Here is a 19,296-nt window from a genome sequence, read left to right on the forward strand (position 1 = left end):
CATTGGGGAAGAGATCCTCAGTCACATTCCCCATTACGGATTACAACGTACAGACGTTGATGACACTGTATTCTAATAATTTCTCGATTTCTTATGCGCATTTATAAACACAATGCCCCAATCCAGTCGTCGTTTACGAGAGCGAAGGAACGACCTGTGTGGTTGTTTGAAAGTTTTTTGGGGGGCGTCGGGCTTTGTTTGTTTTTTTGGAAAGGGGGGGGGTTCGTTTGCACGTACGGCCATGCGATAGCGAAGGAACGGCCTGTGTAGTTGTTGTTTCTGGCACGCGTTTTTTTTTTTTGCACCGGCCACGCACGTACGGGCACGTACTAGTATATTTTCACACACAGTACATACATATATATATATATATATATATATATATATATATATATATGTATATATATATATATATATATATATATATATATACATATATATATACATACACATACATACACAGAGTGCCTTCAGAAAGTATTCACAACCCTTGACTTTTCACATTTTGTTGTGTTTCAGCCTGAAATAGAAATGTATTAACTTCAAATTTTTTGTCACTGATCCACACAAAATACCCCATCATGACAAAGTGAAAACATGTTGTCAGAAATATTTTCAAATATATTGAAAATGAACCACAGAAAGATCTCATTTATATAAGTAGTTGGCCTCCTGAGTCAACACTTTGTAGAAGCGCCTTTGGCAGTGATTACAGCCTCGAGTCTTCTTGGGTATGTCTGGATCATCTTTGCACATATGGATTTGGGAATTTTCTCCCATTCGTCCTTCCAGATTTGCTCAAGCTCTGTCAAGTTGGAAGGGGAGCATCATTGAAAAGCAATCTTCAAGTCTTTCCACAGATTTTCATGGCGATTTAAGTCTGGGCTTTGGCTGGGCCACTCAAGAAATTTCACGTTCTTGTTCTGAAGCCATTCCAGTGAAGCTTTGGTTGTATGCTTGGGGTGATTGTCCAGGTGGAACATAAATCTTCACCGCAGTCTGAGGTCTTTTGCACTCTGAAGCAGGTTCTCCTGAAGGATTTGTCTGTATTTGGCTCCATTCATTGTTCCCTCTATCCCTACAAGTTTTCCAGTCTCTGCTGCTGAAAAGCATCCCCATAGCATGATGCTGCCACCACCATGCTTCATGGTAGGGATGTTGTTAGATGGGTGATGAGCTGTGCTCGGTTTCCGCCAGACGTAGCACTTTGCACTCAGGCCAACACGTTCAAATTTGGCCTCATTAGACCACAGAATCGTTTTCCTCATGCTCTCAGTCTTTCACGTGCCTTTTGCAAACTCCAGGCATGCAGTCACGTGCCGTTTTCTTTGGAGTGGCTTCCGTCTGGCCACGGACTCCCATAAAGCCAAGATGCGTGAAGTGCTGCAGACATTGTTTGTCCTTCCAGCAGGTTTTCCCATCTCAGCCAAGGAACTCTGTAGTTCTGTCAGAGTGGTCATTGGGTTCTTGGTCATCTCCCTGACAAAGGTCCTTCTTGCCCAGTTGTACAGTTTGGTTGGACTGTCAGCTTTATGAAGAGTCTGGGTAGTTCCATTTTCTTTCCATTTCCTTATGATGGAGCTCACTGTGCTCATGGGAACTTTCAACACTCTAGAAATTGTTTTATACCCGTCCCCAGATCTATGCCTCCTCATAATTCTGTCTCAGAGTTCTATGGACAGTTCCATGGAGTTCATGGTTGAGTTTCTGCTCAGACAACGTACTGCAAGCTGTGGAACCTTTCTAGAAAGGTGTGTTTCTTTCAAAATCATGTCCGATCAATTGAATTGGCCACAAGTGGATCCAATGAAGTTGTAGAGACATTTCAAGGATGAAGAAAGTAAACTGGCCATGCACCTGAGCTCAATTTGCAGTGTCATAGCAAATGTGTTGAAAACATATTGACTCAAGACGTTGCAACCTTTCATTGTTTAGGTTGTAAAAAAAATTAGCAAGTGGTCCGCGCTTCGCCACCCTGAGCGAGTGGTCCGCGCTCCGCCACCCTGAGCGAGTGGTCCGCACTCCGCCACGCTGAGCGAGTGGTCCGCACTCCGTCATTCATTCTGAGTGAGTTATGAAATAACATCCGATTTCCGAGCCGTATTGACGTGTTTTCAAAATTACTGAATTCAACCACCAATTATTTTTGAGATCAACATCGGCCAAAAGGTCAACTTCTTCTTCTTCTTTCGGCTGCTCCCGTTAGGGGTCGCCACAGCGGATCATCCGTTATGATCCGCATAGTGATTTGGCACATGTTTTACGCTGGATGCCCTTCCTGACGCAACCCTGGTCGCCTCTTACGACACAGGGATATGGTACACCTATTTTAACCGGGGTATACACCGGCCCAGTATACTGGTACTCACTTCGCCGACCTCGGAAGGATGACAGGCTGAGTCAACCCCCTGGTGTATTAATTCAGTGGCCCAACGGGGCTTGAACTCAGGACCTTTTGGATCCCAAACCACAGCCCTAACCACTGCGCCAACACCAGGCATCGGCCAAAAGGTCAACACAAGCCAAATTTCTAAAATCGCCAATTTTCATCTGATTGACTTGAAATTTGAAGAGAATTTGCACATTTGGTCATTGAATTAAACTACAAATTACTTTTGAGGTGAACATAGGCCAAATGGTCAACATACGCATGCATTTCTAAAATGTAAAATTTCTCCTAATTGACTTGAAATTTGAACAGGATTTTCAGTTCAGCTCACTGAATTCAACTACCAATTATTTTTGAGGTCACATAAAACAAATGGTCAACATCGGCCAACTTTCTGAAATTCTAAATTTTCATCCTATTGACTTGAAATTTGAACAGGATTTTCATTAAAATGATCATTATGTGTCATGTAGTCTGACAACCATATTGGATCTCAGGGAAAAATCTTTCAAAATCTTCATAGGAGAAACCGCTTAACTGACCAATGCAAAATTTAAATAACTGATCAATTGCCCATGGGAAATATCGTTTGATAAAGATCAGTGAGGTGGTCTGGCTGCCATATTGGATCACAGAAAAAAACCTGAAAAAAGAAAAAAGCTGGCTCACAGCAAGTCCTTCTCAAGACTGTGTGGGGTATGTATTCTCTGAATACCATATAGTTCTTTGAAAAACGAGCAATAAAACAACTGCAAGATACAGTCAGGGTTATGTAAGACATGCAGTATTTGATATTGCTGACTAAGATCTCTTGGCACTTTTGCTCTGATATTGAGTATCCTCTGAGTACCATACCATTCCATTTATTCAACATTGTAAAAAAAAAAAAAATTACAGAAATAAGTGAATTAAAAAAATGTATGCTAATAAATAAAAAAAGCAATGCAGGGATGACAAATTAAAGTCTAAAAAAGCTTTAAAACAAGACAAGTCTGGAGACGGCGATGGTTCACGAGCAATGTACACGGTTCGCCTTTTTTATTTTTTGACCTTCGAGTGAACGCCACCGGCAAACTGGCGGGAATCGGGAAAAACGTAAATGATGAAAGTTGTAGTACTCGAAGAGCACTACTTGCATACCAACTTTCATTCGAAACAGTTGAAAACCCTAGGAGCTCGATGCCCAATTTATTGATTTGTTTGACATTTTCTAAGTTCGTGACCTTGTGACCTTGGGACGAAAATGAAAAAAAAAAAAAAAAATCGAGCTCCGTGGAGCTATGCAGGTGCCATTGGGCTAACCAAATACCGAAACTCCTGCCAGATTCGACCAACCCCTCGGAGAAGATGCAACTTGAAACCGGCTACCCCCTAAAAACACACGTTTTTTGGGCGTGGCTCCGCCCATAATGGGCGCAGCACGCCCATTCTCCGGAAAACACAACTAGATCATGATACAAACCTCGCACCCTAATTTTATCAAGATCGGATCAAAACCCACGGAGCTATGCTCGGGACAGACAGACAGACAGACACACACCCATAACGAATATAGTGGTCACTTACTGACTCATGAACCAATAGGGATGATGTTGGTTGAGAGAGTAGCTAACAGTATTGCTGTTACATAATCCCTGCATTACTGTCTCCTTTACACTTCAACAATTATTGCTTCAAGCTTCGACAAAGACTCCACTAGTGACAACAGTACGTGATTACTCGTCATGTAGCCACACACAGAGACTCCACAAATTAGCAGACCAACTTCAATGTTAATACCAGTGCATAAACATCAACTTCTTACAAACACCATGCAAATCTCTAATAACAGCATTCTATAAGTATCTGCATTCATGATTGGTTAGTCTCACTTAATAAAAAAAAAATTTAAGTAGGAAAGATAACTGAAGTTGCAAGAACTGAAATTGTGTAAGAGCTTCTTATGTTTATGCTGAAATGAAATATAGGAGCTTCTACTTCAAATACTTTTTGCTGGACAATAGTCTAGACTCTGGAGGCAGTGATGTCGGGATTGTTATGTGACGGCAATCCTGTTGGCTACTGTCCGAACCCACATAACCCTATCTTGTTTAAAACCTTTTTTAGACTGTAGTTCGTCATCCCTCCATTGCTTTTTCTTATTTGGCATTAATATTTTTATTTGCTTGTTGTCAATTTTACTTTTAGCATATTCAAGAAAGTTTGAATTTTACCATTATACTTGGAAATAGGACAAAAAACCGTTAATTTTTTAAAAATGAATTCACCCGAAACAAGGATAAAAATTCTATTTGTAAAGGGCTACAGAGAAAAACAAGAAGAGGAAAAACTGGCAAAACCTTCATCTAATCCTGAAACAGGGAAACCTCTTCACAGAACCACTGTGCAGGAGGGGGGTAACTAGTCTAGGTGGAAAAATAAATTTCCTACCCCCATTGTGTGTTTTTTAGAGACACCATCTCTGTACAGCATGGCCGTTAGCTCCCGAAGGTTGCTCATCCGCCCTTTCTCAGGTGTTTTTCATCCTGGGAGAGTGTCACAATCACCCTCCCCACTAAGCAAAGCCAGTGAGGGTCGTCGGTTTAGTCGCCGACAACCCGACCATGCAGCAGATAGCACTGGATTACATGTTACCAGAAGCAGTCCCAAAAGACTGACCTGAGTGAAAAGTTACATGATTTAGGAACTACATTATATTATTGAAAGGGCCGACTGCCCTGTCCAATGTCCATTCAGCCGAAGGGATGACTGCTCAAAAGCCAGCACTAAGAGTGTTCACTTCCCTCACGTTCAGGGGTTGTTTGTCTGGTCAAGTCCAGTGTTGTCTCTTTTGTTTGTCTGCATGTGTGTGAATAATGTATGTTGCAAATCCCTCATGAGCCTTAGACAATGCTCGTTAAAAAAAACCAAAAACATTTGTTGTGACTTCTGAACAGATCATAAATATACTTTGCATTAGTTATAACTCATACCTGAGCTCACCTGCATACTTCTCGACAATAAAAGGGCCAATTCGCCCATTTTCTAATATTGCTTTATCATCTTCGCTTTCTTCTGATTTCTTCTTGATTTCACCTTTAGCTGTACATTGCATCTTGGCCTGGAAATCAAACAATCTGGGTAAACATATCAAGTATGCTACCACACGAAGACTCGAACCATATTAAATGGCATAAATTTCATTTCAGAGAAGCAAGGGATCTAATAAAATTCTGAAAATGTCACATTGCACAGCAAATGTTGCTTATAACTATGTACATTTACACTCCTGCTGGGCTGGAAAGAAATCCTCAAGGTATGTGGACCAGCTTTTGAGTTGTCTAGCCTGAGTTAGAATCTTGATCAGGCTATAAACCGTCACCCTGGTGGTTTGAATGAAGGGCGAGGTGTTGAGATGTACGAGGTCCATCGAAAGGGTGTTAACCATAACGGACCTGTCTGCTTGTTCATGCAATTTAAAGATCCAACACTATTTTTTGTGAAGAGTCGGTGAGTTCTCGCCGGCATCCTGAATATATTTCAAAATCCTGCCTAAGACTGCAGGTAGCAAGTGGTTATGTCTTCTTGGATATCCTTTAGCACCAGGTTACACTGCTTGCTATCTCAAGATGGTTCCATCTGAGCAGCAGCTTCGACAATCCAAATTCACATTCCTAAGTACTGCATGTAAATGGCCATTTTTGGTTACAAAGAGCAACCAAGACTCTTCTGCCAATTTCATAAGTTCATAACAATACTGCAAGGGTGTAAATTTATATTATTACAACTGAAATCGTTTTGTTTTTAGGATTACAGACATTTACTTGTAAGCAATATAAAAACAACTGAACCTTTAAGAGAAATTGTCACAGAGAATAATAAAGCCAATTTTTTTTTTTTTTTTTTTTTTGGGGGGGGGGGGAGTCATAAAACAGAAGAGAACTCAATATTGTGTTACATGGAAGTGTGTGTGTGTGTGTGTGTGTGTGTGTGTGTGTGTGTGTGTGTGTGTGTGTGTGTGTGTGTGTGTGTGTGTGTGTGTGTCTGTGTGTGCGAGTGTGAGTGGTGGGGAGGAGGATGGCAGCATGGCATCCATAGCTAGATTGTTGTAAGTGCAACATGGTCTGTGTGATTTTGAGTAGGTTCGATTGCCATGTAACGGACCTGTCAGAGCAAGTCGTTTTGTTACATGTGACGCTGAGGAGGCAGCGTATGCAAGTTATAGAAAGGATAGTCAGTAAAAATGCTTGTGTAAACACCTCTTCTTTGCAAGTGGGGCCAGGTGATGACTTCCCATCACAAAAAGGCACACGCGTCACATGCTCCAAAAAAGGCTGAACACGATCTGTCTGGCTGGTGTGTGCAAGCTATGGTGATGAGATGCGCTGTGCAGTCCGAAAGAAGAGATTGACTTATTTTTATTGGGGCCCCCATGTGTGAAAGATGGCCTGCAGGAGGACTCCGCCCAGAAGGACGAGGAGGGGCTGAGAGAAAGGGCGCTGGAGTGCAGGAGGACTCGAGGGTAAAGAAGAAGCGCCTGAGAGGGATCGACGCTGCGGAGGAGAGGAAACGCACGAGCCCTGATTTCTGGGGATGATCATTTTCGACTCACTTGCATTGCTCCTCACCTTCACCGCTTCTCACCTAAGTTGTTTCAGTCTCTTCGCCGTCGTGGGACCACAACCAGTTCGTATCAAAACAAGCCCTCGCCTGCCCCCATTGTCAGTAAGAGCGTACTGTGAGGTGCCATTTAGGGGGTTACGTTTTATTTATTTCCCTGCATACAAGTTGCATATTCCCTTCTCCCTGCTCGTATTTGTTGATTTGTTGGACTGTCCCGAACTGCCTGTCCACTTTTCTCCACATATTTAATCATTATCAATAAACCCTTTTTTTTTAAGTAAGAAACGTGTTCTTGGGGACTGTAAAGTTTTAGATTAATTTTACTGACACAGTAGGTTAGAAACTACTTGGCCGTGTCCGAGACAAAGGATCCCGGCACAAACACCCATGCTAACGGAGGCTACCTGATGTGACAATATGAAACGAGAGCGAAGTCGATCACATCACATCACAATCACATCACAATCACGTCATCACAAATCCACCCGCTTCCCACCATAAGCAAAGTTGAAAGTTGGTGAAAGGTTCCTCCACCAGGGATGACCCAATATTAAATTTTGAGTTCAATGTTTTTTCCCAGTTTGACCCCATGAGTCTAAATCCCCACTCCCGGGGCACGACCAAGGGGTCAAATCCCAAAAAACGTTACATATTTCATGCAGCCCCCAATGTTGATTGTATATACAAAGTTTCATAAAAAATGTTTTAAAATGTGCCCGAAATAGATAAACTTTTATGATGCAACAATCTTTAGTTAAATGACTGTTAAAAGTTGACGTTTAAAGCTGATAATGAATTAAAGAAAGGTACTATTTCCTACCAGTATACAGCTAATAAACTGTATTCTCAATTAAATTAGGTTTGCATTGTCACATGATTTAAAAGTTTGTCATGCAACTTGTGCAGCAATAAGTACATCATCAAAATTGTACCATACTCTTTACAGAGCACAAGTGCTGCCGAGGTAGTCTCTTGGCAAGTGCTATGCTGGGTGTTTGGCCATTGTCATCAGATCATTCAGTCATGGCAGAGGTTTGTGACTTGTTCAGGGTTCTGGCGATAACTCGCCTACTCTTCGCAAAAGACACCGTGGATCTTTAATGTCCACCAACGACAGGTGCTAGCAGAATGATAACCCAGCTTAACGTCCAACTGATGGACAGTGCACACATTAACGCATCCCCCGCCTGTGAAAAAAAACAATATGACCAATCTAATATACAAAGAAGAAAGTTTGTTTGTTCGTTTATGCATTCCGACGCTGGAGGAACCAGCACAACCAAACTTTGCATGGCCTACTCTTTCATCTAGAGGAAGGTGAGGGCTATGTTTGGATTAAAAAAAAAAATCAGATAATTGGCCTTCAGGGCTCGATCGGGTCTTGTGCTAATACACTGCCTGTGTTTTTTCCCAGGACCAATATGTTTTGTGAAGTTTGTATGTTGAGGTTGTTGTGATTTGTTGTCAACAACACAAATTTAATTATCAGTGTTTACACATGCACCTGTTATTAAAAAAAAGATTGCTTTACACAGGTTTATTCTAACACTTTCGGGTTCAGATCTTGAGTATGTTCTTCTAAACTGCCTGAGGTTTTCCTGGGAGCGATCGAGTAAAATGTTTTGTGAAGATCGTATGTTGAAGTTGTAGTGATTTGGTGTATTTAAAAAATAAAATTAATGAAAAGATGTTTAAACAGAGGGAAAGCAGTTGGTCCAAGCACATTTTGCAACGCCCAAGATTGGTAATTCATACGAAACCAGAAGGCCAACATTCTCCAATTTGTCGTGCAGGAAATATTTAAATAAATATTTTATTGAATTTCACCAGGCAATGCAGAGTACTTCAGCTAGGAGCTCATCACAAGGCCAGGAATCGCATTGAAGACGAGCCAGTTCAAAGTTAAACTTTGTGCTACCTGTGCATCATCCTGTTGGACAGAACCTTAAATCTTTGAAAATAAATTTTAAGCTGCTCTTGTAATGAGTGAGGTGGCAAATTTTGCACTCTCTCTCGATCGAGTGCAGCCTGCGGCTGCTGGTTGCATCATCGGTTGGGACGCGGCTATGCCGCTGATGCAGTGTCCCCCTTACCAGTACACTGGTGCTCATTTTGCCGACCTCGGAAGGATGACACAGGCTGAGTCAACCTCCTGGTGTATTTTAATTCAGCGGCCAACGGGGCTTGAACTCAGGAGCCTAGGATCCCAAGCCGCCACCCTAACCACAAAGCCAACACCAGGCTTAATTTTGCACTGAGCGTGCTTCTTCATCAGCACAACTGCAGGTTTTAGGGGCATAGAAAATCTTCAGCAACTTCGCCAAAAACCTCTAAATATTCAACAACCAATATGGAGCGCTGTTAACAAAAAGTGCTTTTGGCAGGTTCTACTTTCTTTTTAATTCAAAGAGGTAATTTCAAAACAAAGATCAATTACTGCCAAGTAGTCCCAAGAAGGAACCCAGACAAAACAATACACACACACACACGGTGAGCCAAAAATCATTGGTTTTCTTTTTTTAATAACTTTGTTATTTTTAATAAATTTTAATTTTTTTCTTTTTTTTAACAGATAAAGATGAACAGGGAGATGCATTGTGAATAAATTTACCAATGCCCAGCACATGAAAATTCTTGAATTTTATTACTCCAGTGGGAAATCAATAATTAAAACTCAAAGAAAATTTCGCAATTATTTTAACTAGTACGTGCCCGTAAAAAAATAAAAAAATAAAAAAATAAATTCATAAATAAATATTCAAACCGCGAGCCAGAAACAACAACCATACAGGCCGTTTCTTCGCTCTCGCGTGCCCGTACGTGCGTGGTCCGGAAGTTCGCATATTATTCGCAGTTACGATTATTCGCAATTTAGTTTTAATGCCCAAATATTCAATTAGCGCCAACGTATTTTGCCTTTTTGCAATGTTATCGCAAGGAAAAACAAAAAGAGAAGAGAAGAGAGAAAAACAATTACTTCCTGGTTCGGAGTATACCAGCACTCTGATGTTACCGAAATTTATGCACCGTCTAATATGAAAACGATTATAACTTGGGGCATTGTGTTTATCTATAAATGCGCATAAGAAATCGAGAAATTATTAGAATACACGAAGTCATCACTCTCCGGAAGTCCGTACGTTGTAACCCGTAATGGGGAACGCGACTGAGCTTCCCTTCCCCATCGGCCACGCCCACGCAACAACGCGTCTTGTCATTGGTTGGTAAATAAATGGCCATAACTTGGGAGGCACTTGTCCGATTGATATCAAACCTTGAAAAGGCACATTCTCAGGTCCCCAGCAATATACCTGGCAAGTTTCAATTAGATCGGACCAGTGGTTGTCGAGAAACAGCGGTCACAGACACACACACACACACACACACACACACACACACACACACACACACACACACACACACACACACACACACACACACACACACACACACACACACACACACACACACACCTGGAATTATAGATAGATGTTCGAGAACAATAATCAGAAAACACGATTCGGAACTTGATTGCTCGTTTTGAGTCAAAGGGGTCTCATGACTCAGCCCGCAGTGGAAGACCTTTTTTTTCAAGATGATGATGGTAATGCAGTGTCTGTGACTGGTGAGCGATACAGGTCGATGATGGAAAATTTCTCCTTTCCAGAAGTGAAAAATTTACCAAAAATGTGGTTCCAGCAAGTTGGAGCTATGGGCCATACTGCGAGGCCAGCAATGGACTTGTTAAGGACCGTTTTTGGTAACCGCATAATTTCACCATTTGAAAACATTAATTGGCCTCCACGTTCACCAGCTTTTACGACCACAGATTTTTTTTCTATGGGGGTACCTTAAAGATCACGTAAATGTCAACAAGCCACAGACACGAGAGAAATTGAAAAACAACATTTCTGAGGAAATTGCAGTGATTGATCAAGTTTTGTCCTCTGTAATGGATCATGTTTTGGAAAGAGCAAGACTTTGTGAAGAAGCCAATGAGGGCCATTTGCAGGACATTATTTTTCACAATTAATCTAAAAACAAATTTCATGAATTGAACTACCATTTGCAATTTATTTCATGAATTTTTATTTAAAAATAAAAAAGCTCGAAAAAACAAAATCTTCAGTGACTTTTGGCCCACCCTGTATAAACACACAAACACAGATATATTATGTACCGGTAAGGACTTACAAAAACGATTTCATTTGAAATAATAACCTTAACTTATAAGCAATTGACTGATTTCCCAACTGCCCAGATCATCAGCTGGCACTGGTGTATCGAGGGGGGGCGAAAGAGTCGGTTTCCTCGAGTGGCACTTTTGGGGGGGGGGCGGCAAATTTGTTATTTTGCGTCTGGCATTGGCGGTCACCCTGAGTGGCACTTTTGGGGGGGGGGGTGGCAAATTTGTTATTTTGCATCTAGCATTATCGACACTTCGTACCATTTTGCCACGGCGTAAAGCGCAAGCGAAGGGAGGAGTTGAACTGTGCAAGTGGCCACGCCCTCCATTTGCTGACCAATGGTTGTGGCCAACGGTATCCCGGAGAGAGGTGGCGGGCAAAAAGGAGCGTGTAGCATGCCGGGAAACTAAGCGGATGAGGCGTTCGTGCTCATTTCAGTTCACCGTTCACGCCTCATTAGTATTCGTGGCTCATTCCTACAGGTGAGAAAAGCAAACGAACAAAAAAGCAGAATTTATTCGCGCAATTCTAAAGGTTGAAAATTAATTTTCTTCATTTTCTTTGAAATCCTATGGGATAAAACACTTATCTATTTATTTCAAAAGCAAAAATGGCAGAATTCCCCTTTTGAAGGCCGAGGGGTGGTGGGCTAATGCGACATGGTGCTTCACGGAGAGGAAAAGCCACATGGTCTCAGGGTCTTGCTGCTGATCACCATCTTCGCAAAATCTTGAGAAGTCTTACTTGTAAAAGTACCCATCCCTCCCCCCCCCAGTGTCGGGATTCTCTCGTGATTGACAAGTTATCATCATCGCGGAGCTCTTGTTCTCTCTGCTTCCCTCCTTGTAGGGTTAGCATGCTGAGCTTGCTTCTGCAGATGTTTTTCTTCTTCTGCTAACGTGAGGATGAGGAAGTGACATTGTATTTAAGCTTTTGGAATACTTCTGGCATCTTATTGAATAATCTGAGCCAATTTTTGTTCAATTTATCAAGGATTCAGATTTTTACAGAATTTCCACAATTTTTTGCAAAAATCCATGATTTTCACTATCCAATATTGTTTTCAAGGACCGACCTGAGATCCACAATGAGCCACTCGAGGTTCAGGAATCTAGCCATCCTCTCTATTGAGTGTGAACTAGCCGAGTCAATTGACTTCTAAGCTGTGACAGACGAGTTTGCTCCCTGAAGGCTTGGAAGAGGTGAACCACACAATCATACCAACTGCACATTTAGTAAGCGAATGACCATTTATAAAGGCAGAAAACAAAACTTTATCTGTTTACTTAGCAAATGTACTGTACCTAATTTGATTTGTAATAATAAAGTTATTTCATTGGGCTTTGTGTTCAATTCAGCATGTGAGTTATGAGGGGGTGGAAATTTCTGCACTGTGTAACCCAGCAACCACCAACAAATTATTTTAATGCTTATTTATAATAAATAACTTCATTATTTAATACCATCGATATGTGTGTGTGTGTGTGTGTGTGTGTGTGTGTGTGTGTGTGTGTGTGTGTGTGTGTGTGTGTGTGTGTGTGTGTGTGTGTGTGTGTGTGTGTGTGTGTGTGTGTGTGTGTGTGTGTGTGTGTGTGTGTGTGTGTGTTAAATCAATAATATAAATTAAATAATTTACCTCACAAAAAGAATTAATTCATTATTATTATTATATAAAATGCTTGGGGGGAAGATAGGCACCTTCACGTGGTCCCCCCTGTAAGTAGCAAATACTACGGTATGCGACACCAAGCCTGTCATATCAGAGCCTCCACCCGGGCTTTTCAGTAGCAGGTGGCGAGGGAACCAACCTTTTTAGGGTGCGGCGGTGCTCATGCTGCCGACAAGTACCATCGACCCACAATACTGCAGCTGAATGTAGAGGGCCTTACGACAAGCAAGATCAATGTCATCGAGCAGCTTGCCCATAAGAACCGGGCCATCGTCATCCTCCTCCAAGAGACCCACTGCACCTCTGCAAATAAGCTAGTCTTTCTACACTATGCACTAGCTGGGTCTACTAAAAGCAGGAAGCACGGCCTTGCCACGTTTGTCCACGAGAGCCTGAGCTGGACTCTCGTCGGTCGATCTCTGGCTGATGCCGATATTGAGTGGGTGTGCGTGGATGTTGCAAACTAAAACATCATCGTCTACAAGCACCCACCCTCGCGGATATCCCCATCGTCGTTACGATTTTAATTGCCAGCACGTTGACTGGGGATATAACACCATTAGCAACGACGGAGAGTGTCTGGCTGCCTGGGCAACAAACAACAACCTTACCCTCCTTTACAATCCGAAGGGCGCAGCCAGTTTCCTCTCTGGACACTGGGGAACGGGGACGAGCCCCAATCTGGCCTTCGCGAGTGCCGACCCTGACAGCCCACTACCTGACAGACGTGTGCTTGAGAAGTTCCAGCGGTCCCAACATCGACCCTCGCTTATCACTGCTCCTAAGCTCGTGGCACCCATCCCGAGTGCACCGGTGAAGCGATGGAACTTCAGAAAGGCAGACTGGAATCGCTTCAGCCTCCTTACCAACAAATCCATCACGGGTCTACCACCACGCAATACCATCAATATGGACGAGGCTTACCAGGACTTCTGCAACGCCATAACATCCGCGGCGAAGAAAGCAATCCCACGCAGCCGCCGAAACAACTATACGCCGTGCTGGGATTCCGAGTGTGAGACCCTCTACTGCGCCTTCCTTTGTGCCCCACCGGGCACCGCTTCCAATGTAGCCGCCACCAATCTACTTGCGCGGCTCGACCAAAGGAAGCTTGAGCGGTGGACTGAAGCAGTCAACACCATCGACTTCTAACATTCTAGCCGCAAAGCATGGAGTATCATTAACAACCTCACTGGCCGGTCAGCACGCTCCCCTCGCCAGTGCCCCGTTTCTGCTAATGCCATTGCGACCCAGCTGGTGAAGAACGGGGTGTACAAAGCGAGGGACCGCAAGTCATCTCGACTTGTAGCCAAAGAGGTGTCTGACCTCTGGAGGGCGGAAACACCAGACGGCGAAAGTATCTCCGATGACTTCACCCCGGATGAGCTCGCCACCGCCCTCCAACTACTGAAGCCACACAAGTCTCTGGGCCCCGATAACATCTGACCGGAACTTACACTCCATGCTGGCTCTGCATTGAAGTCCTGGTTACGCGAATTCCTCTCTTCCTGCTTGCGCCACCTCAAAATCTGGAGAAGAGCCATCGTAGTCGCGATCCCAAGCCTCATAAGCCACCAGGGGACCCGAAGAGTTATCGCCCGATATCTCTCCTTTGTGTCCCCTTCAAAATCCTCGAGCATCTTATCTACGCCCGTGTCGAACCAATTATAGATCCGCTTCTCCCTCGGGAGCAAGCTGTTTTTCAGTGCGGGAAATCTACCTTAGATCAGGTCACTCTTATGACCCAAGACATCGAGGACTGCTTTGAGGCTAAAAAGAAGGCCGGTGCTGTGTTCCTCGATCTCACAGCCGCCTACGATACCGTATAGCACCGCGGCCTCACCTGCAAGCTGCTCCGCCTGCTCCCAGACAGGCACATGGTCCGTAAGATCATGGAGCTTGTCTACAACCAAAGCTTCACCCTCACCACCGGTTGCGGACAGCGAAGCAGGTTACGACGCCTTAAGAACGGCACCCCACAGGGATCGGTCCTGGCCACCCTCCTCTTCAATATCTACACCCACGACCTGCCGAACACGGTCTCCGCAAAGTACGCATATGCGTACGACCTGGCAATCGTACACCCGGCAAGGAAGTGGGAAACACAAGAGGGGACTCTGAGCCAGGACATGTCTACTTTATCGGCATACCTCCAGAAATGGAGATTGAAGCTCAGCGAAACCAAAACAGTGTTGGCAGCTTTCCGTTTGAACAACAGGGAAGCAAAACGTGAGCTAAACGTCAACCTCGATGGAAAATCCCTGTCCCTCTGCCCTGAGCAAAAATATCTTGGGGTAACATTGGACAGGTCGCTCATGTACCGCCGACACCTGGAGTCACTACGCAAGAAGCTAACATCCCATGCCGCGCTGCTAAGATGACTGGTGGGTTCCGGCTGGGGTGCGGGCGCTGTCACGTTACGTACAGCAGCCTTAGCCCTGGTCTATTCCACCGCCGAGTACTGTGCGCCCATCTGGTGCCGCAGTGCTCATTTCCACCAGATCGACACCGCCATCAACGGCGCCTTGCGTACTATGACCGGATGCCTGCGTCCCACACCAACGGACAACCTTTCCATCCTCGCAGGCATCGAACCCGCTGAGCTTCGCCGCGAAGAAGCCACTCTATCTCTCACTCACCGGGCACTGGAGCAAAACTATTTGCTCCATCTCAAGCTCTTTACTTTCTCAAATGAGCAGCCCCGGCGACTGAAGTTAAGACACCCATTTGTGCCTGCCGCACAGTCGTTGCTGAAAAACGCCAACGACCTTAACATCAGTGCGGCCCAGTGGGCGGATCACAACTGGAGTGCGGAATGGCAGACGAACTCTACCAGACTCCGCGCTTTCATTCCCGACGTCGGTTCCCATACCACCGGAATGCCCTTGCCAAGACTGGCTTGGGTATGACTAAACCGTCTACGTACCGGCGTCGGACGATTCCGCTCAAATATGCACAGATGGGGTGTGGCACCTTCTGCGGCTTGTGAGTGTGGTGTGGAGGAACAAACCGCAGACCATGTCATCCTTGGCTGTCCCATATACTGTGCCCCAAGTGGGGCACACAGTCTGCGTGTTTTGGATGACGATACAACCCAATGGCTGCTCGACACCTGCCCCGACATATAGCCCGGGAGCGCCGCCACAGCTCCGGGGTGGTAAAAGGCATAGACCCTCAGCCCTTGAGCGTGGCGAGAAGAAAGAGAACGAAAATCAAGATCAAGCTCGAAACGAAGAAGAAGATATAAAATGCAATGCAATAGGAACTTGTTAACATGAAAACCAACCAAACTTATATAAAAGGTGACTATGGAGTCTTGGCATTCGCACAAGACCTGATAAAACAATCAGCCAAATATCCTCTCTTTGACATTATGGGAAAAAACCTTCTCAGCACATTACACAAAATCATCCTTTACTAAACAAATTCTTACAAATCTAAGTATCTGAGATGAAAAGACATTGTAACCCATTTTCCATCCATCCATTGGGACCATACTCTGTGCAGAGCATTGGTGCTGCTTAAGCAGTCTCCTTGGCTATTGGGCACAATCCTGTATGGGTCGCCAATCCGACACAGTATACAGTGCTCCCTCGCTATATCGCGGTTCACTTTTCGTGGCTTCACTACATCGCGAGTTTTCAATGAAGAGGTGCCTGATGAAGAGGCGCCTCCAGTAGAAGAGATTTAATGTTCTTCTTGGCTGTGCAGTACTACATTCATCTCATCATCATCTTCATCGTCATCAGTACTGCACAGCTATCATCATCATCGTCATATCTTCATAGATCAGTACCCATAATACTTTTTTATATTTTATAGTACAATATAGTATTTTATAAATTATTTTTGGTCTTAGGTTTTGCAGCCCCATGAAGTCGCATTTCCGATGTAAACCTTTTAATTTTTTTTTAAATAACAATAAATGTGTGTGGGGAAGGTTCATAAGAGTGTGTGGATGCTGTATAATGGTTTAAAATACGTTTAAAATGTGTTTAAATAATTAAATAAACATTTGGTTTCTACTTCGCGGATTTTCACCTATCGCGGATGGGTCTGGAATGCATTAACCGCGATAGGTGAGGGAGCTCTGTACCAGCAAACTGGCACTCATTTTGCCGACCCGGGAAGGATGACAGGTCGAGTTAACCCCACCAAGTATTCATTCAACAGCTGTGCGGGGATTGAACTCAGGACCCGAGGATCCCAATATACACTCGTACTAAAACCATTCTGTGCAACTCTAACCAACACATCCAGATATGGAGTAACTATACAATCATTAGCACTCCTGTTTACAATCAGACTATCTGGATAAATCTTATGAAGCTGCCTATCAAAAAAATTCGAATGAACCACACAAATATCATCTACTTAACGACATGGATGAGAATATTTTTTCGCTAATCCTAATTTTTTTTCTCCTTCATTAGTTTCTATGCCTGGTGTTGGCTTAATGGTTAAGGTAGTGGGCTTGGGATCCAAGGGTCCTGAGTTCAAATCCCGCTCAGCTGTTGAATTAACACCAGGTGGGGTTGACTCTGCCTGTCATCCTTCCGAGGTCGGCAAAATGAGTGCCAGCATGCTGGTATACTGTGTCGGAGTGGCGACCCGTCCAGGATTGTTCCCAATAGCCAAGGAGACTGCTTCGACGGCACCAACGCTCTGCACAGAGTATGGTCCTAATGGATGGATGGATCAGTTTCTGCATGAATGAAAATTCACAGAAAATAAGAAAAATGTTCACGAGTAGGGGGCTGCAAATCCCACCCATGGGAATATCCTTCACCTGTTGAAACATTATCACACAAAAAGACACAAAAGTATAAAATAAAATAAAATTAACATCATCCTTTAACTTCCACTTATCAAAACAATGAGAACTTATCAAAACTTATCAAAACAATGAGTATTTATTTTTAGAAAAGAATGCTCTATCAAACCTGACACATAACTTATTAAAAGAGTTAAAAACCTTGTCAATCACTTTTAAGAGTAAATCCCTCACTAGTACTAAATCCAAATTTGTATATAAAGTTGAAAAATCAAAAACTTCATCTGACTTGATATTGAGGAATCTAATTCTATCTAAGAACTCCAAAGAAGATTTAATGCTCCAGAAAGTGTTAATACCAGAATTCTTCTCAATCGATAAACAATATTTCCTGAACTGTTCTCTAACAACTTGTAATCCTGAGTTAACTATAACCGATAACTGTTTGATGAAACACTGCCTGGCACCCACTATAAACCAATACTTGTACGGGTTATTATGAAGTTTAGGGATCCAGAAAAGTCGAGCAATACAAAGATTTACCTCTTTTCCTTTAATACCGAAATTATTACCTAAAACGTCCTGATGCTCAAAGATATCTTGGAGCGACTTATGACAAGGAACATATGTGCTATTTCTTATACCGGTGAAAGTAAACCATATCATTGCCTTACACTCTTAATAAAACCTCTACATAAAACTTTTTACAAACCACAACAAAATTATTAGCAGCCTTATCCGCTGGAGCTATGATGTAGCTATCATGGAGATCCCGAATGTATTTACGAATACTCGGCTTGTTAAACACTGGTTTAGACTGGCCCAGTGAAAGCAAGCCCCGACTACTGAAAAACTTAATCCTATTATCCAGGACTTCCACAACTCTGTTAAACCAAGCATTATAACTGTTTACAGATCACAAAATGTGCATCAAGTTTAAGTTAGCAAAATTAGACAGAATCCATAATTGAAGACCTAATGCAGCTCCAAGGTTGAGTTACTGGTTCCCTATATTTAGCTCCCATTTTCATGAGATCCCTCACTTCACTCTTACTCATTATATTCAAATCCCCAGAAACTACATGTCCATAAGGACCATATTAAAAAGGGGAAAACGAACATGCACAGTCAGTTTCCAAAATGTCCTTTACTATATCCATACTAAGTTTTTAAAGAAATTTACCATCATTGAATAAGAATTGTATAACAAACGCACACACACTATCCTGGCTGAACATTATGCTCATGGGTTTGAGACGTGCCTTATTCCTGGGTTATGTGGTGTGTGCCTTCCTTTGAAGAACATTTACTTTTAACAGGATAGGGCCACATCCCACACAGCCCATGTGTTGATGAATACGTGACTTTCGAAATGACGTATGAATGCTGAACGAGGCTCTTTGCTCATGCGCTGTGTGTGTTTACACTAGTTCGGCTCGACGGGCACTTTTATCCGGCCATTGCGAGCACAAAATCTAGAATTCAAATCGACTTTTCAGCATAATTTTCAGCGGTTAGACGAAAGAGTGGAAATTTCAAAATGGTTAACTATTATAATAATGATGATAATTAATTGTTCTGATCCTGAATGAAAATCGGACTCACGGAAATGTGACAAAAATCTGTGGATGAGACTGAAAAGTGTTGACTTCCTATAATGTCCTGTTAATACAAT

The 19,296-nt window shown here is 43.1% G+C and overlaps 1 protein-coding gene across 13 annotated transcripts in view; it reads right to left on the reverse strand.

Moving 5' to 3' along the window:
- The window catches only part of LOC147013562 (transcription factor E2F3-like), a 93,771-nt gene that overhangs the window by 57,891 nt on the left and 16,584 nt on the right, over positions 1–19,296 (reverse strand). For 9 of the 13 annotated variants that reach the window (XM_085855468.1, XM_085855467.1, XM_085855466.1 and 6 more), the window contains exon 3: positions 5,372–5,489. The exons of 3 other annotated variants lie outside the window; for them this stretch is intronic. In XM_085855468.1, coding sequence (XP_085711594.1) covers positions 5,372–5,489 — 118 coding nt within the window. Of the gene's footprint in view, positions 1–5,361; positions 5,490–19,296 lie in introns of all 13 variants that reach the window. One more of the 13 variants, XM_085855460.1, reaches the window with a different exon arrangement.

The sequence above is a fragment of the Eptatretus burgeri genome, chromosome 14 (genome assembly GCF_056783735.1).
Source record: "Eptatretus burgeri isolate ZD-2024b chromosome 14, Ebu_testis_v1, whole genome shotgun sequence".
Classification (NCBI taxonomy): domain Eukaryota; kingdom Metazoa; phylum Chordata; class Myxini; order Myxiniformes; family Myxinidae; genus Eptatretus; species Eptatretus burgeri.